At 59.1% G+C, this 18,660-nt stretch overlaps 1 protein-coding gene across 1 annotated transcript; it reads left to right on the forward strand.

Annotated features, from left to right (window-relative positions):
• Positions 1 to 2,691: 2,691 nt before the first annotated feature.
• KIF3C (kinesin family member 3C) lies at positions 2,692 to 13,643 on the forward strand. Its single transcript, XM_037392687.1, has 8 exons — positions 2,692 to 4,219; positions 8,364 to 8,465; positions 8,569 to 8,691; positions 8,796 to 8,914; positions 11,030 to 11,146; positions 11,429 to 11,537; positions 12,237 to 12,412; positions 13,311 to 13,643. The coding sequence occupies exons 1-8, from the start codon at positions 2,807 to 2,809 to the stop codon at positions 13,402 to 13,404; spliced, it is 2,253 nt and encodes a 750-aa protein (XP_037248584.1). The 5' UTR covers positions 2,692 to 2,806; the 3' UTR covers positions 13,405 to 13,643.
• The last annotated feature ends 5,017 nt before the right edge of the window (positions 13,644 to 18,660 follow it).

An 18,660-nucleotide genomic window follows, 5' to 3' on the forward strand; every position in this document is an offset into this window, starting at 1 on the left:
CCCCCCTCCATGCCCATCTTTTGCCCTCTCCATTCCCCTCCACCCTCCTCGTCATCTCCACCCTGCCTCCACCACGGTCTCCATCCCCCCTGCATCGTCCCTCCCATCCCCCTTCCACACCCCCTCCATCCCTTCCTCCATCTCTGGCTGTTGCAACCCCCCTTCCACCCCCCTCCATCATGCCCTCCGTTGAAGCTTCCATCCCCCTCCATCCCCTCTCCATCCCTCCTCCATCCCCTTCCACCCTCCCCAACACCTTCTCCACCTGCCCTGCACACACCCCTCCATTGTCCCCCCATCCCACTTCCATCTCCCCTCCACCCCTGCTGCATCCCACTTCCACCCCGCCTCCATCTTTCCCTCCTTTGTCCCCTCCCTGCTGGGTTTGTGCCTTTGGGGAGGGGACCCTGTCAGCATCTCCCCTCCCACCTCCCTGGAAGCTCCTCCTGGAGACGGAGGCCTTGGATTGCACCAGGCAGTCCTGTGTATGGCAGCAAATACCCTAATTAATTAATTATGGGATAATCTCTGGTTCCGGGGAACAGGCAGCTGCTGAGACTCGATTAACCACAAGAATGTTTAATCTCCCACCGAAGCCCCGCGCTGCCTCTCCCGTAAGGCACTGGGGATTATTCCTACTGGGCCACAAGTGAGCCCATGCTGGGACATGCCAGCTGTGCCAGGGCTGGTAGAGGGGCAGGGCCGGGGACAGGACCTGCAGGATGTCGTTTGCTGTGGTGAGGGGTGCACACAGCCTAGGGCAGCCCCGCAACCCCAAAATACCACAGGGATGGCTGGGGAGGGTGACGCTGCCCTGGCCCCGCAGGAGATGGGGTCAGGGGAGATATCCCTGTTCCAGCTGTCAGGCGTGAGGAAAGGACTTTGTTCCTGCCGGACTGATGGACCTGTGCGCCTCCCCCTGGCCTCTCCCATCCTCCATCCTGCACTCTCATTCCCAGTCCTTCATCCCTTATCCCACATCACATAACCTGCAACCTCCATCACGCATGCTTATCTTGCATCCTGCATCCCATATCCTGTACCCTGCACCCCACATCCCAGTCCTGCATCCCACAAAATTACTCTGCATCCTGCACACAAATCCTGGATCCTGTAACCCACGTCCTGCATCCCACATCATGTACTCTGCATTCTGATCCTGAACCCATATCCCACATCCCAGCCCTGCATCCTGTATTTCACATCCTGCACCCTGCATTCTGCATCCCAATCCTGAATCCTAGTCCTGCATCCTTCATCCCACATCCCAATCGTGCATTCTGCATCCTGCATCCCACATCCCAGCCCTGCATCCCCATGCTGCCTCTTCATCCCACATCCCAGCCTTGCATTCCACATCCCAGCCCTGCATTCTATATTCTGCTTCCCAATCCTGTACCCTTCGTCCACAACCCAATCCTGCATCCCAGCCCTACATCCCAATCCTGCATCCTTTATCCCACATCCCACACTCTGCATACATCATCCCATCCCTGCACCCTGCACCCCACATCCCATCCCTGCATCACACATCTTGCATCCCACATTCCAGCCCTGAACCCTGCATCCCAGCCCTGCACCCCATATCCTGCATCCTAGCCCTGCACCCTGCATCCCACATCCCAGCCCTGCACCCCACATCCTGCATCCTAGCCCTGCACCCTGCATCCCACATCCCAGCCCTGCACCCCACATCCTGCATCCTAGCCCTGCACCCTGTGTCCTGCATCTCAGCCTTGCATCCTAGCCCTGCACCCTGCACCCTGCACCCTGCACCCTGCACCCTGCACCCTGCACCCTGCACCCTGCATCCCACATCCCAGCCCTGCACCCTGCATCCCATATCCCAGCCCTGCATCCCACATCCCATGTGCCAGCCCTGCATCCCAGCCCTGCTTCCCACATCCTGCATCCTGCACCCCAGCCCTGCGCTCCACATCCTGCATCCCACAACTCAGACCTGCACCCTGCATCCTGCATCCCACATCCCAGCCCCGCATCCTGCATCCCAGCCCTGCATCCTGCATCCCACAAGCCAGCCCTGCATCCCAGCCCTGCATCCCACATCCTGCATCCTGCATCCCAGCCCTGCACTCCCCATCCTGCATCCCAGCCCTGCACCCCGCATCCTGCATCCCAGCCCTGCATCCCCAGCCCTGCACCCCGCATCCTGCATCCTGCATCCCAGCCCTGCACTCCCCATCCTGCATCCCAGCCCCGCACCCCGCATCCTGCATCCTGCATCCCAGCCCTGCACTCCCCATCCTGCATCTCAGCCCTGCACCCCGCATCCTGCATCCCAGCCCTGCACTCCCCATCCTGCATCCCAGCTCTGCATCCCCAGCCCTGCACCCCGCATCCTGCATCCTGCATCCCAGCCCTGCACTCCCCATCCTGCATCCCAGCCCCGCACCCCGCATTCTGCATCCCTCATCCCAGCCCTGCACCCCAGCCCCGCCCCCCGCCCCCCCGGCCCCGCGCCCGGCGCCGCACAAAGGCCGGACTACAGCTCCCGGCGTGCCCGGGGGGCGGGGGGCGGGGCCGGCCGCGCCCCCGCCGCTGCCCGCGCCCCCGCCCCCCCCCGCGCCCGGCTGCGGGGCGGCAGCCAATCAGCCGCGCCGCCGCCCCGCCCGCCCCGCGCGCGCCGCCCGGCCCCGCACACACGGGCGGGGCGCAGCCGCCGCGCTGCCATGAGCCCCCGCGCCCTCCGCCCGGCCCCGGCCCCGGCCCCGGCCCGGGCGATGCTGCGGGGGCGGCGCGGCTGAGCCCCCACCCGACCCCGCCGCCGCCCGCCGCCGCCGCCGCCATGGCCGGTAAGTCCCGCAGCGGCTGCGAGGCGCTGAAGGTGGTGGCCCGCTGCCGGCCCATGAGCAGGAAGGAGGAGGCGGCGGGCTACGAGCGCGTCCTGGAGCTGGACGTGAAGCTGGGGCAGGTGAGCATCCGAAACCCCCGCGCCGCGCCCGGCGAGCTGCCCAAGACCTTCACCTTCGATGCCGTCTACGACGCCAGCTCCAAGCAGGCGGACCTCTACGACGAGACGGTGCGGCCACTGATCGACTGCGTGCTGCAGGGCTTCAACGGCACCATCTTCGCCTATGGGCAGACCGGGACCGGCAAGACCTACACCATGCAGGGGGCCTGGGCGGAGCCGGAGAAGCGGGGCATCATCCCCATCTCCTTCGAGCACATCTTCACCCACATCTCCCGCTCGCAGAACCAGCAGTATCTGGTGAGGGCCTCATACCTGGAGATCTACCAGGAGGAGATCCGGGACCTCCTCGCCAAGGACCAGAGCAAGAAGCTGGAGCTGAAGGAGAACCCTGAGACGGGGGTCTACATCAAGGACCTCTCCTCCTTTGTGACCAAGAACGTCAAGGAGATCGAGCATGTGATGAACCTGGGGAGCCAGACGCGGTCTGTGGGCAGCACCAACATGAACGAGCACAGCTCCCGCTCGCACGCCATCTTCCTCATCACCATCGAGTGCAGCGAGACGGGGCCAGACGGCGAGGAGCACATCCGCGTGGGCAAGCTCAACCTGGTGGACCTGGCCGGCAGTGAGCGCCAGAGCAAAATGGGGGCCCACGGGGAGCGCCCCAAGGAAGCGTCCAAGATCAACCTCTCCCTCTCTGCCCTGGGCAACGTCATCTCCGCCCTCGTGGACGGCAAGAGCACACACATCCCCTACCGGGACTCCAAGCTGACCCGCCTGCTGCAGGACTCCCTTGGGGGCAATGCCAAGACAATCATGGTGGCCACCTTGGGCCCGGCCTCGCACAGCTACGACGAGAGCCTCTCAACCCTCAGGTTTGCCAACAGGGCCAAGAACATCAAGAACAAGCCCAGAGTAAACGAGGACCCCAAGGACACCCTGCTGCGGGAGTTTCAGGAGGAGATTGTCCGGCTGAAAGCCCAGCTGGAGAAACGTGGTATGCTGGGGAAGAAGAGGAGAAGGAGCAGCCGGAGGAAGAAAGTGGTGGATGGAGAAAGCGCCACGGAGAACGAAGGGGAGGATGACAATGAGGATGGCCTGGAGAAGAACATGGAGAATTACTTGAAAGAGCAGAAGGAAAGGCTGGAAGAGGAGAAAGCCGCTATCCAGGATGACCACAGCCTGGTGAGCGAGGAGAAGCAGAAGCTGCTGCAGGAGAAGGAGAAGATGATAGAGGATCTGCGGAAAGAGCAGGAGGCCACTGAGCTGCTGGCCACCAAGTACAAGGTACGGTACGGGTCGCCGCGTGCTGTAGCAAGTGATGCTGAGGGAGGCCCTGCTTTGCTCACCTCCAGCCCCTCATGGGGTGCTTGAGTGGGTCCTCGGCAGGGTGCCCAGGCAAGGTGGGCTCCCAAGGAAGGTGTCCAAGCAGGATGTCCAAGGGCAGTCCCATGCTACTGTGCAGTGCTGAGCTGGGGTTGCCCTCAGACATGGACCTGCAGGGCGACCTTGTGTGGGAGCTGCTAAGGGTGTGGGGTAGGAAAGGCCACGAGGGAGTGGATCGATCGCTGGTGGCCCGAGTTTGCTGTGCTCAGCTCTCATCCCCCTCGGCACAACAAAGCAGCTTGCAGCGGGGTGGGGGAGTGATGCTGCAGATTCATCCCTGGTGGCCCTGGGAACACGCCCAGGGCTGGGGCTGGGGACACGGCACCGTCTGCCCCCCACCTGCCCCCCCCCCCGGTTCTGCCCAACCCCCCGGCTCCTGCCCAGCCCGAAGATCTCTCGGGGGATGGGCAGGGCCGTGAGCCAGCAGGCAGGGCCTGGCAGCTCAGCGGGGACCCCTGTCCCCCCTCCCCGCTGCAAATCCTCCCCGGCACCCCAAGCCAGAGTGGGGTGCTTGGGGACATGTTGCTGGCACCTCCCGGGCATTGCATGCAGCCGGCTCAGGGATGCAGGGCTGAGTGCAAGAGGGGTTGTGGCAGCCCCAGCCCAGCCCCAGGCAACCGTGCTGGGGGTCCAGGACTGCGCCACTGCCCCCCACCAGCCCTGATCCTGACCCCAGTGAGGCTGGGGGGGTCCTGACCTCCTCCCACCTGCCCGCGGCTGCTGCGGGGCCAACATGAGAATGGGGCTGGGGCCATAGTCCCAGCGGTGGGGAAGGAGCCCCAGCACCCTGACCTGCCGCGTCACGCTCCGGCACAGCCCCTCCATCACCATGATGGCCCGGATGCACTGGCTGGGCTGGAGACCCAGCATGGGCAAGGGGGGACATGCCTGTGGTGGAGCCCTCCAGGCAAGGGGGGACATGCCTGTGGTGGCTCTCCCTGCCTGGGTAATCAGAGGCTGAGCAGGGGAACGCTCTTGTCCCCTCCTCCCTGGCCAGAGCTGTGTTTGCTGCAGCCCCAGGGATGCGTGGCCATGCCCAGGGATGCGTGGCCATGCCAGGATGGCTGCACAGAGACCCGCAGGCTCACACTGGGACGTGCTGCTTGGGCAAAGCCATGGCAGGGAGGCTGGTCACCGACTGCATGACTGGTGTCCCGTGACGGGTGTCTCAGCAGAGCAGGATGCTCGAGGCAAAGGTGGGCTCCATGCAGCCGGTCCCCGCCGCCGCTGCTGCGGTGGAGTGCAGGTTGTCGCTGGCGACCATCCAGCGCGGTCTCGGTCTTCTAGTCCGGCGCAGCACAGCAGGGCTGGCTTGGGGCCACTGCGTGTCCTGTAACTGCTGAGTAACAAGGCAGGGCCGGAGGCGAGATGACACTGCATCCCCTCTGGTGGCCTTTGGAGCTGCTCCAAACGCCAGGACCCTCCGGCTAGGGGGGTACAGTACAGTCATACCAGCGATGTATCACCCCAGGGGGCAAAAATCCCCACCCTGTGCCAGAGATGGAGGGGCAGAGCTGGCTGTGACACTCACGCCACCAGGCACTGCCTGGGGGGACATTGTGGCAGGCACTGGGTGGCTTCCCGGTCCCGTGGGCAGCTCTCCCGCGCAGCAAGGCTGGGCGAGGAGGCACTGGAGTGAAAAGCACCCTGTGTCCTGCTGAAGCATTTAGTGGCTCTGCAGTGACTGTGGAGAAGGCAGCCGGAGTAACTGGGGGGATGTGGGGTGCCCCATGCGTGTGCGGGTGACCCGTCGTGCCATCACACTCGTGGAACATGGGCTCTGCCTTTGCCATCTGGCACGGCCGGGGGCCAGCCCCACCGCCCAGCAGGGACACACGGGCAGCTTGGAGAGGTGGGGGCCAGCCCACCCCGGCAGATGTGCCCCGTGACACCCAGATGTGCCCCGTGGCACCCAGGCGGACGAGCTGTGGGGGAGCCCCTGCTGTGGCTTGGCCAGGGCGCTGGGTGCAGCCCCTCCGGACCCCTCGCCTGACAGCTCTGCAGGGTGCTGGGCCTGGGCTCAGTGGGCAGGGAAGTGCCAGTGAAGTTATTTGGGTGCCGGAAATGAGTCCCCATGAGAAGCTTAGCGTTCAGTCTGTCCCACGCACTAAAGAAGATTGGGAGTTGTCTTTGTTAGAGGGAATAAAAGCCTTGGCGAGGAGATAACAGCGGCGCTAAGAACCCCCTTAATCCCGTGGCAAAGGCATAGCCGGTGGTGAACCCCACCGGGAGAGGCGGTAGCATGGTGCCCTGGCTGAGCATCATCCCAGCACCCACTTGGTCCCCTCCCTGCACCCCGGCAGGGCGTAGGGGACATCCACCATCACAGGGTGCGGTTAGGACGAAGAACTGGGTTTGGAGTGTGAGGGGCGAGGGGCCCCTAGTGCCCCAGTGCTCCCAGCCCAGCTGCTCCGGGGAGCCCTAGCTGGGGGTGGCATGGGGCTGGGGTCGGCGCTGGGGGGCTGCCACTGGGGGTCTCAGCCCATCACAGCAAGCTGGTGGCAAAACACCCAGCCAGCAGCACCCATCCAAAGGTGGCGGGGCTGGGGTGAAGGAGGATCCCTGGTGTTGGGGCTGGGGGGCTGTGCCCCATAGCCCTGAGCAGCTGCAAGGGTCTCACAGGGAGGGTGGCATCTAATGGTGTGGACATGGGGCTTGTCCTGTGGGTGCTGGGGAGGCCACTTGCATGTCCCTAAACCCCCATGCTGCACACCCCCACAGCCATCCTGTGCAGGGCCAGGAAGGGGAAAAAACAGGGGGAAAACAGAGGAAGTAGAGTATCGTCCCAGATAGCTATCGGTGTGAATGGGGGTCACTGGTTTGCCCGAGCCCCAGACCCCGTGCCCAGGGTGGTGCCAGGGAATGGCTGGGGAGGCACAGCACCCCCGAGGAGTGCCCTGCCCAGGGGCATGTGCCAGCAGCACCAGTGAATGCCATGAGCCCCCCCAAGTGCTGGCACTCCCCCTTGGCTTGGCATGACAGCCCTCCTGCCTCGCAGAGCTCTGGCTATAGCAGCTGGGGGGTCCCAGGGGTCTGGGCAAGGAGCAGGGAGGGAGCTTTGTGGTTGGGGTCCTGGATTTGGGGCAGGGGCAGAGGGACCCTGAGGGCATGCACCCATGGGTGAGGGTGACTGTGTGCTGGTGTGGTGACAGTCCGGTTGGTGGCGATGTCCTGGGCCTGGTGGCAGGCAGTGCTTTTTAAAATTTGTTTTAAATCTAAAATTTTTTTTTATTTGTTTATTTTTTATTTTTAAAGACATGTGTGGGGACATCTGGACCTGTCCTACATGTGTGTGCGTGCACAGGCTGCATGTGCGTGCGGATGCACATGCTGCACGTCGGTGCACATCCTTCACGCAGACGTGTGCACACACCCCACAGGGGGACATGCATGTGTCCCACATGTGGCTCATCTCCCCCAGCCCCACGGTGTGACTGTCCCAGAGCCCAGCTGAGCTATGGGAAATGCTGCTGGTGCGGGGGGCGGGGGGGGGGGGCTCCTGCAGTGTCTCCCCTGGCAGGTCACAGGGGCTCGGGGCAGAGCCCCCCACCCAGCTCAACATGGCTTGGCACGGCTTGGCGCAGTGCTGCACAGCTTGGCTGGGGGTGGGCAGCTGGGGCCAGGACCCCGCTGCCGGCAGCTGCTGCACATCCGCGGCGTCCCGTGGGCTCGCAGCTGTGCGGAAGGAAGCAGGACCTGGCACAGCCTGGGCTCAGCGCCAGTGGCCTCATGCCACGACCCCACGGAGGGGGCGCATCACTCACACCGCCCTGCTCCAGCCCCTGCAGCTGCACCTGGTGGTGCCGAACTGGCCCCAAGCTCATCAGTGTCTGTCTGCAGCCCCCTCCCTGCTGGCTGGGGACCAAAGCGTGTGTGGCACTGAAAGCTCCCACCTCCCCAAAAGTGGAGGTGAGGGCAGGGTGCCCAGGACAGCGACCAGGGACAGGGGTGACCACCAGGCAAGGATGGCCTGGGGCAAAGTCCAGGAGGGTGGGGCGTGGGAGAGCCATGCTCTCACCCCCCACCTCGCTTTGTCCCCCACCAGGCGATGGAGAGTAAGCTGCTCATCGGAGGCAGGACCATCGTGGACCACACCAACGAGCAGCAGAAGATGCTGGAGCTGAAGCGGCAGGAGATAGCCGAGCAGGTAACAGCGCAGGGCCCTGACCTGGCTTAGGTGGGTGCCGAGGGTGTTCCGGGGGGCAGGTTTCCCCTCCAGGCTCTGAGTGTTTCCTGTCCCTGTGCTGCAGAAACGCCGGGAGCGGGAGATGCAGCAGGAGATGCTGCTGCGGGATGAGGAGACCATGGAGCTGCGGGAGACTTACACCTCCCTGCAGCAGGAGGTGGAGATCAAAACCAAGAAGCTGAAGAAGGTGAGAGCGTGACAGGTGGGACGGCTGTCCCTCCGGCCACCGGACCCCTGGGGCTGGCTGCAGCCCCTGAGCCCTGAGGCTGAGGGGCTGCTCCTCTCCCTCAGCTGTACGCCAAGCTGCAGGCCGTGAAGGCGGAGATCCAGGACCAACACGATGAGTACATTCGTGTGCGCCAGGACCTGGAGGAGGCTCAGAACGAGCAGACACGGGAGCTGAAGCTCAAGTAGGTGGTCGTGTGTCCCTCCCCCGTGCCCAGGCACGTCTGTGTGGGGTGTGCAGGGCAGAATTGGGGTGCTTGCAGCAGAGCTGGGGTGTGCAGGGCAGTGTTGGGGTGCACAGGGCAGAGCTGGGGTGTGCAGAGCAGACTGGGGTGTGCAGGGCAGTGTTGGGTTGCACAGGGCAGAGCTGGGATATGTAGAGCAGAGCTGGGGTGTGCAGGGCAGAGCTGGGGTGTTGAGAGCAGAGTTAGGGTGCTCGGAGCGGTGTTGGGGTGCTCAGAGCAGTGTTGGGGTGCTCAGAGCAGTGTTGGGGTGTGCAGAGCAGTGTTGGGGTGTGCAGGGCAGTGTTGGGGTGCTCAGAGCAGAGCTGGGGTGCTCAGAGCAGTGTTGGGGTGTGCAGAGCAGAGTTGGGGTGTGCAGGGCAGTGTTGGGGTGCACAGAGCAGAGCTGGGGTGCGTAACTGGAGGGAGCGATACAGATGCTGACAGCCGAGCACTTCCTACCCTGTCAGTAGTGGCAGAAGGTGTAAAGTATATTTAAACCTCTTGAGCTGGGTGAGTTGCCTGCAAAAGTATTAAAATGTTGCTGAGAAAGGTGAAAAACCAAAAAACAAAGCAGAAAAAACATCACAGCAGCAGTGTGGGCTGTGCCTGAGTTAAGGGTGGGTGGTGGCTGGAGGTAAGTGTGCCCCAAGGGCACCTGGAGACCTGCTCCAGCCCCAGCACGGTCCTCGGTCCTCGGCAGGGGAGCAGCTTTGGGGGGGACTCTGGGTGAGCCCCAGCCCCATGGGAGCTCCCAGCACGAGGTGGCACCTGGCAAAGCCGGGCAGTTTTCAGTCCAGGAACCTCCCAGAAGGAGATGCAGCTGCTGCTCCACCGCCACTGGGGCGGTTGTTTTCACTTCGAGCAATGATCTTACTCTGTATTGTGGTTTAACCCCAGGCAGCAACCCAGCACCACGCAGCCACTCGCTCACTGCCCCTTTCCCAATGGGATGGGGAGGAGGATCGGAAGGGAATGTAAAACTCAAGGGTGGAGATGATAACAATTTAATAGGTAAAGCAAAAGCTGCGCACACAAGCAAAGCAAAGCAGGGAATTCATTCCCCACTTCCCACGGGCAGGCAGGTGCTCGGCCATCCCCAGGGAAGCAGGGCTCCATCACGCGTTAATGGTTACTTGGGAAGACAAGCGCCGTAATGCCAAACGTCCCCCCCTTCCTTCTTCCCCCAGTTTATATACCCAGCATGATGTCATATGGTGTGGAATACCTCTTTGACTAGCTTGGGTCACCTGTCCTGGCTGTGTCCCCTCCCAGTTTCCCCTGCCCCTCCAGCCCTCTCACTGGCAGGGCCCAAGGAACCAAACAGTCCTTGATTTAGTAGAAACATCACCCAGCAACAACGAAAACCATCAGTGTGCTATCAACATTGTTCTTACACCAAATGCAAACCACAGCGCTGCACCAGCTACTAAGAAGAAAAATAAGTCTATCCCAGCTGAAACCAGGACAGGTATCTTTAAAAAACTGACCCAGACTTATCTAAGTATTTCAGCATTTTTAAGGCAAAGTATCTATACTTTTACTAGAAACAAAATTTCATCTCAAATTTTGCTACCTTTCACTTTGAACACAATTCAAACTTTTTAAAAGCTGGCAACTCAGTGAAGTGACTCATCGACTCAAATTTGCCCCAGAAAAATGTAGAAAGAAAAGATTCCCGTTGGGGTCCATTTTGCATTGTTGAACGTGTCTATTTTCTGGTCGGGCAGATGGTCCTGAGACGAGAGGGGGGTTCCTGCCTGGAGGAAAGGGTTCCTTGCCGAGCTGCCCACGTGTCTCCGCTCCTCTCTGACAACTGTCTTCCTCTGCCCTCCCTCTCCTGCCTATGTCACCTCTCTGCCGGCTGGATCCATTGCTTCAACCTCTCCATTTCCATCATGTTTCCATCTTCTGGATGTTTCCCCATTTCCCTGCGCTGTCTGCTTCTCTTCCTGCCATCCCTTTCCTCTCCCTTTCTGCCCTGTTTTTTGTCACTTGTCACATTAACTCCTTCCTCTCCTGCTCCTTCCCACCCCCTTGCTCCCGCTCCGTCTCCCTCTCCACCGGTCCCTTGCTCAGGTACTTGATCATCGAGAACTTCATCCCACCAGAAGAGAAGAACAAGATCATGAACCGCCTGTACTTCGATGGTGAGGAGGACCAGTGGAAGTTCCAGCCGCTGGTGCCCACCGGAGGGTACGTCCCCAGTGCTGACCCACGCTCTGCCCCAGCACTGATGACCATGGGCACGAAGCCTCTGGCAGCAGAGCAGGGACATCCCCAGGGCTGGAGGGGACAGCAGAGACCCAGGGGTGCTTGCGGGTGCCTATGGGTGGGAATCCTCTCCAAGCCAAGCCCCACCAGGAAGGGCCATCCCTCACTCACTGTAGAAGAGCTCTGCTTATCACTGTTCGGATGCATTTTTAGTAGGTGTTTATGTTCTCCAATCCACGTTCCTCTCTTAATTTATTTTTTTAGAAACAGCAACCAAATGAAGAGGCGGCCTACCTCTGCGGTGGGGTACAAGAGACCCATCAGCCAGTATGCCCGCGTGGCCATGGCCATGGGATCTCATCCTCGGTACCGGGTAAGTGAGAGGGCGCTGTGCGTGCCAGGGAGGGACAGTAAGTCATTGGATAAATGGGAGGGAGGGAGGGAGGGATGGATGGGTAAGTGGATGGATGGATGAATGGATGGATGGATGGATGGATGTGCGGGTGGGTGGATGGATGGATGCATGCATGAGAAGTGCATGGGTGGATGGATGTGTGGGTGGGTGGATGGATGCATGCATGGATGGATGGATGGATGGATGCACGGGTAAGTGGATGGATGGATGGATGTGTGGGTGACTGGGTGGATGGAAGGAAGGATGAATGAACAGTGTGAGAGAAGACAGAGTAAACAAGCTCACAATGATTTGGGATATGTCAATTCAAGCTCCCAGCTTTATTCTCCCACCTGGCAGGACTGTGGCCGTGCTCTCAGCCAGTCCTTGAGCTGCTGGCTCCCTGGCTTTGGCAGCACCTGCCATGTGAAAGGACGGGGCCATTCAGCCTCGCCTGCTGGACTCAGCCCTGGGAAAGACCAGAAGAGCCTGAGCAGAGCCATAAGCCTGCATCCCAGTTTGGAGCTTGCTTCATGGCTGCAGCAGCCAGAGGAGGGTCCAGCTCCCCAGCATGCTGGTCAGCTTTTCTCAGCAGCATGGAAATACCAAAGCTGGCACCGTGTTTTGTCACGTGGTGACTCCTCGTATTGGTTTTCCTTCTGCCCTGTGCTGCTGCAGGCTGAGAACATCATGTTCTTGGAGCTGGACCTCTCTCCTCCAGCCATCTTTGAGTTTGAGCGGAGCAGGGACCCAGCAGAGCAGGACCCCCGGGCTCTCCACCTGGAGAGGCTGATGCACCTGGACAGCCTCCTGGAGCGGCCAGCAGCCTCCCGGGTGAGGAAGTCCCGCTCTTGGTGAGTGCCAGCGAGCAGGGGGACATGCAGGGGCTGTGGAATGGCTGAGATGCTCTGTGCAGGGCAGCGTGTGGGCATGGGGCAGGAGAGGGGTCATAGCAGAGCTGTAAGCCCAGCGGTTGTTTTGGGGTTGAAACTGGTGATGAATCATTTGGGTGTTGATGAGATTTTAAAATACAGCTGACATTGCTTTGGTAACAGTTGTTGGATGCATGTTAAAAGCAGGGTGATTACATCTCAGCACAGGGAAGATGTGGACCTGTTGGAGTGGGGCCAGAGGAGGCCAGGGAGATGCTCAGGGGCTGGAGCAGCTCTGCTGTGGGGACAGGCTGGGAGAGCTGGGGTGGCTCAGCCTGGGGAGGAGAAGGCTGCGGGGAGACCTTAGAGCACCTGCCAGTGCCTAAAGGGGCCGGCAAGAAAGCTGGGGAGGGGCTTTGGGCAAGGGCAGGTGGCGATGGCACACGGGGGAATGGCTTTACCTGAGAGGGGAGATGGAGATGAGAGATGAGGCAGAAATTCTTCCCTGTGAGGGCGGCGAGGCGCTGGCCCAGGCTGCCCAGAGCAGCTGTGGGTGCCCCATCCCTGGCAGGGCTCAAGGCCAGGCTGGACGGGGCTGGGGGCAGCCTGGGCTGGGGGGAGGGGGCCCTGCCCGTGGCAGGGGGGGTGGGACTAGATGGTCTTTAAGGTCCCTTCCCACTCAACCCATTCTGTGATGCTGTGAAGCACCTATGTCCCAGATGGTAAGACACAAGGTATCGTCCTGCCCACCACTGGGTGTCCTTTAGTGCTGCCTGCATAGCAAATGACTGAGAAAATGGCTGGATTTCAGGGAGTGTGGGAGGAAGGGGAAGGGGAGGGAGAAAGAAACCAGGTTTTCTTGGGTTGTCTCCCCATCCAGGTGCCAGACGCCGCGGTCACTGCCATCCTCAGCCACGCATGTCTCCCTCACCTCCAGCTCCCCACGCACCACCACGATGCCAGCTCAGGAGTGATGTCCTGTACCCCCTCGTCCCCCACACCGCCTCACAGTGAGGACTGTGCCCTGCCAACGGCTGGGGAAGGGGCCCCAGCCGGCAGCATCTCCACCGGTCCCAGTTCATCTTTGTCTTCAGCTACTCTGTGTGCGCGTGTGTTTGTATGAGACGCTCACGAACATCCCCTGGGGCGAGGGGAGCTTCCCCCTCCTTCCTTCCGCCCCCTCCTCCTCGATCTGGATCTGTCACTTTATTTATTTAACGTATTTATTTATGGAGTGGTTGATGCACAAAGTCAGGAGATGCGTTTGGACTGAAGGACATCCAAGGCTGGCAGTGGGCACCACGCCAACCGCTCCTCGGGTACGCTCAGCCCCCAGCCCCACCCACGCCGTGGTCGCAGCCCCCACGCAGGGCTGGAGCACGGGGACACTGGTGGGGTGGGCATCACCGCTGTACTGCTCGCTGTCATGCTCCGCAGAGCAGGCAGGAGAGGGCATGTGCCCCTCTCCGGTGGCTTTGGCAGAAGGTGAAGTGGCCACGGACTCTGATGCTGCATTTGCTTTGCTGGATCCCAGGGAATTTGTCAATTTCTACAAGGATTTGGAGACTTCATGGTGTCAGCACCTTGTGCTGGGCTTGTCAGAGGCCCAGAGGGACTCCAGCCTGCGTCAACACTGGTGGCAGCAATGACATCTCATTGACTTCTGGGCATGGCTGTCATGCCAGGAATGCCAGCTCCATCCACAGAGAGGGCTTGCAGATTAACCAAACCAAGTCAGTCCTGGCAGTGCCGGGACTTCGTTCACCTGTGCCATGCTTTGGAGACGGCTGGCCCTGTCCTGCTCGGTTGTCTGACACCCAGCTTGCTCCCATCCCTGACTAAGTGGGTGTTTAAGTCCTTATAGCAAGAACAGGAGATGGAAATGTCCATCCCCTTCCACCCATCCCTCCCAAAGACATACGTAGTCTGGGAGCAATGCTACCTAAGTGAAACCAGAGGTGAGAGTGTCCATCATCCTGGCGACTAAAGGCAATGAAGAAATGCAGGACAAGATGGAGATGCCCAGCGGAGTGATGTCAACATCACTCTCCTCCAGGCTGGGCAATATCATGTGGAGGTCACCTTGTAGTTGGGAGAAATTTCTTGGTGATTGTGTGGGTCATGGAGAGATGAACGTGTAATGGGTAAGGGGGGGCAAGCCGTGAGGCCACTCTGGCGATCTGAAACCCATCCCAGGCAGCAGCACACGTTGGTGCCAGGACATCGTTCGGTGTTCCTGAGTGATTCAGCTTTCAGCAGTTCAGCTGAGGGAAGGTGAGTCCTTGTTGAAGACCATTCCTGGCAGGGCCAGGCCAGCAGCTGCAGTTTCCCTGGGATGGCTTCCAGATGTGTGGAGATGGGGGAGATCCACTTGTTTGATGAGACCCTAACGAGTGAGGGAGTGAGTGCCTGGTTCACCTGGGAGGATACGGGTCTTCAAAGGGACGTTCGCTGAGGCCAGTCCCTGGGAAGGCAGGTCTGAGATCACAGGTGAGGAACATCTTCTGGCGATGAAGATAATTTCTTCCACTGGAGGACTGGTCACTGCTCGCCTCCAGGCCTCCTGCACACAGGACCCAGTGTGAGGGAGGGAGAGGGAACGAGGCACAGACACGGAGCAGAAGCATCAGGAGCAGAAACATCAGCTGTGTCTACATCAGAGCAGTGCAAGTCCCACCCAATGGGACTGCCCCATCAATGTGCTTCATGTGACCAGCATCCACAGACCTTCCCATCCGTCTGACACATCCCCTGCTCTGCCACGGCGTGTCTTCTCCCCATCCCCTGTAATATTGTCCTGCCTCTTGATCATTGCCTCTGCCACCATCTTCCCTTCCCCACCTGTGCCCCGTAACACCTTCTGCCTCTCCAACGTCTTCTCCCTCACCCCAGCACCTGGCTTGTAGGCTCTTGCAGAAGGTGTTGATTGCCCCCAGGACGGAGCTCGTTCCCTTCCAGCAGCGGACAGCACTGGTCTCTGCTCAGGGTGCAGGTGGGGCGGTCTAGGAGTGAGATGGGTCTCTTCCATGGCTTGTTGTGAGGTTCTGTCCACAAGTACCGCCAGCAGCCAGGAGGTTGTCCCTGTGCATCTCCTGGTGTGAGCTGGTTCTGTCCCCATGAAACGTGGTGGATGAGAGCCTGGTTCTGTATTACTTTCCAGGATAGCGTCTGGGAGTCGGGGTCAGGAAGCACAGATCTCAGAAAGGGGAGAAGCTGCCTGCAGGGTGGCCTGTAGGATTGTATTTTCCTCCCTTCCTTGTTTCCTAATTGCCCCAAGTTCACCTTCAGCTGGGTCAGCAGCTTGTGGAGCCCCAAGGTGATGAACTAGCAACAGTCTTTTTTACCTTGGTTCTCTACCCAGGGCGTGGAAAACAAAGCTCAAGAGCTGATGGTCTCTTGTTCCTCCTGGCTTGCCCCAGGCCATGGAAACATTACGTTGAAGGGTGGATGTGCTCCACACCCATCTTCCACTGCACATGCTGGTCCTCACCTGTGTCACAGCAAAAGACAGGTCCAGGTCCAGCAGAACCGTGGTCACAGTGGGATCCATGGGGAAGCCCTTCCAGCAGAGCACAGTGCCGGGGATGGCATGAGCCTCTTGCAGCGTCCCGAGCGTGGCTTGCAACGCAGCTCTTGTGTGCCCAGGTCCAGCAATCTGCCGTGCACTCACTGTCGCCCTGCACTGCTGCCGACGACCTCCCACCTCCTTAGCACAAAACCCAAGGCAGGTTGGAAGCAGACGCTGGTGATCTGAGCTGAGACCGGGCAAGCGAGCGGCGGTGTTTTCCCTCCGCCTCGGGTGGCTCCGCGCATCACTGCAGCAACCTCAGATGTATATTTGTAATGTTCTTTGGTCTTTGTATGTTGGTGCGTGTGTATTTACATATGAGTGTGTGTCGGTGTGTGTGGGTGCGCGCGTGTGTGTAGCTAAGGGATCTATTTACCGTCAATGTGAGTGACTGTACAGGGGGCAAATCACGGGGGCAGGGCTGGGTGGGGCTTTTTTTTTTTTTTCACTTGTTTAATTGGTTGTTTAGTTATTTTGGGTTTCAGGTTTGGATATTTATTTTTTTTTGCGAGAGGGTGGGTTGGGGTCTGTTTCAGATCAATTGACAAGGTGAGGGCCTTGATTAGGACCAAATTTTTGTGCCTGTTGCTCTGGTGATTTATTTAGAAATCAAAAGTTTACTGTATGGTGGCCCATCCTCGTCACTCTATACATATGAATATACAGGACATATTATAAATATATATATATTATACATACTGTATGGAGAGAGGTCATTAATCTCACATCCCCTCTGGCTTTGGATGGACACCTCTTCAATATGCTGTAATGTAGCTTTGACCCAGTGCTGGGAACGACCAGAAAGTGCCAGCACCCTTCAAAAACTGGCAATGACACCAATAAAGGAATGAGCATCATTGCAAAGGGCGTCTGCAGCCTCGTTCATCCGCAGCTCCAGCCGGCTGGATCCTGCAGGCACCCCCTTAGTCAGTGCAGGCACCATGTACCCTGTGCAGGGGGGACCTCGCGGGCTCTGTGTGTTTAGAAACAAAGATTTGGGATTAGGGCTCCTGCTGCGGTGTGAACGGGGGCATCGATGCCTGCCCTGCCTGGATTTCTCCATGTATTTGTCCTGGTCCGTGTAAGGCAGAGTGTTTGCACTACAGCAGCTGTAGTTTGCAGGAAGCTTCACTAGAAGGTCTAAGTACCAAAAGCTGGTTTTGCTGGGAATGAGCTCACTTGCTTTCTGTATAAAAGGCAATATATGAGCTCCAAGAGCACAGTGAGGCCCCTGTAAAATGGGTGAGTCATTTTGGAGGCAATTTCATTCTACGTGCTCACTTATTTTCCTTCCAGCTTCGTGACCAGGATGCCAGGAATGGATCCCCACATGGTCTGGTTTATCAGCATCAGGTCCGTAGCCTGCATTAGGTGCGGCATGGGGAGCTGGCGGAGCAGGGGGCTGGAGCTGGGTGGGTGGGCTGGCCAGGAGCCCCCCTGGTCAGATGCCTGGGGAGGATGGTTCTTGCAGAGGAAGCAGGGAAGAACATGGGGGTAAAAGCAAGTGAGATAAAGTGGGAACGGTTACAACCTGCAGGGAGAGCGAGGAAGGACCCATGGACAGCCAAGTGAATCAAAGCTGGTGGTGAAACAGGAGCTTGGGTAGCCTCAGCATTTCAGGAGCAGCAGCACTGAGCAGGGAATACACTGGTCATCTCTCAAGTACCGCCGCATTTTTCTCACGCCGCTGAAAACGGGGATGTTCCCCTGCCGTATGCATTCAGGCAGCTCTTACGAAGAAAACACTGCAATGGCACCAATTTCCCATGCTTGGAGATCGTCCTTGGCAGTCTGACCCGGCATGGCAGCCACAGGGCATGGCAGCGGCGCAGGCAGCTGGTGCTGGGCACCACTCACGGGCACCGCTCACGGCAGCGGCGTGCCTCCCTCTGCTCCCCAGCGTGCTTTAACGCTGGCCTGACCTGGTGAGCTGCCTCTGTGCACTCATCCCGGGGTAGCCCGGGCGCCTGTGGGCACAGCGGCAAGGACATGGGCAAAGTGAGGGACAAGACACACAATGAGAAGGAAGAGGAAAGAGAAGAAGAAGAAGGCAAGCCATAGCTGCATCAGTAGTAAGAGAAAACTGAAAGAGGGGTGCTTCACTATGCAGCAGGGAATGGATGATACTACCAGAGAAAAAAAACTAAGCATGCAATGGTTTTGGGTTTGGGTTTTTTTGCTTCAGTCTTCATTTAAAAGGTCAGTTGCGATCAGGTGGCTAACAATAAATGTCAGCAAAAAAAGGCTGAGGACTCAGGCTAAAATAAGAAAATGGTAGGTTAAAGATTTCTTTTGCATGCTGGAGGTTTCCAGATTGGCCGGGTCTGATTTAATTCATATTGACATACATAGGGAAGTTGGCAAAGCAATCTCGGGGCTGCAAGCGAGGTGTTTTGAGATCTCATAAAGAAACAGGAACAGGACAAACGTAAGGAATATCTTTACAGTGGGGAAAAGGAGGACTTGAGGGATTATATACTTAACTTCAGTGCCTGAAAGGATATTGAATGGGTCAACAAAACCCATCTGTAAGTATTGATAGAACAAGTAACAGCCAGCATGGCTGGGTCCAAACCAAATCACATCAAAACCAACTTCATCGTCTGCTAAGAGTAAGAGATCTTGCAGATATGGAGGAGGCATGAACTGTGGTATATCGAGA

Source organism: Falco rusticolus, chromosome 6 (genome assembly GCF_015220075.1).
Source record: "Falco rusticolus isolate bFalRus1 chromosome 6, bFalRus1.pri, whole genome shotgun sequence".
Classification (NCBI taxonomy): Eukaryota; Metazoa; Chordata; class Aves; order Falconiformes; family Falconidae; genus Falco; species Falco rusticolus.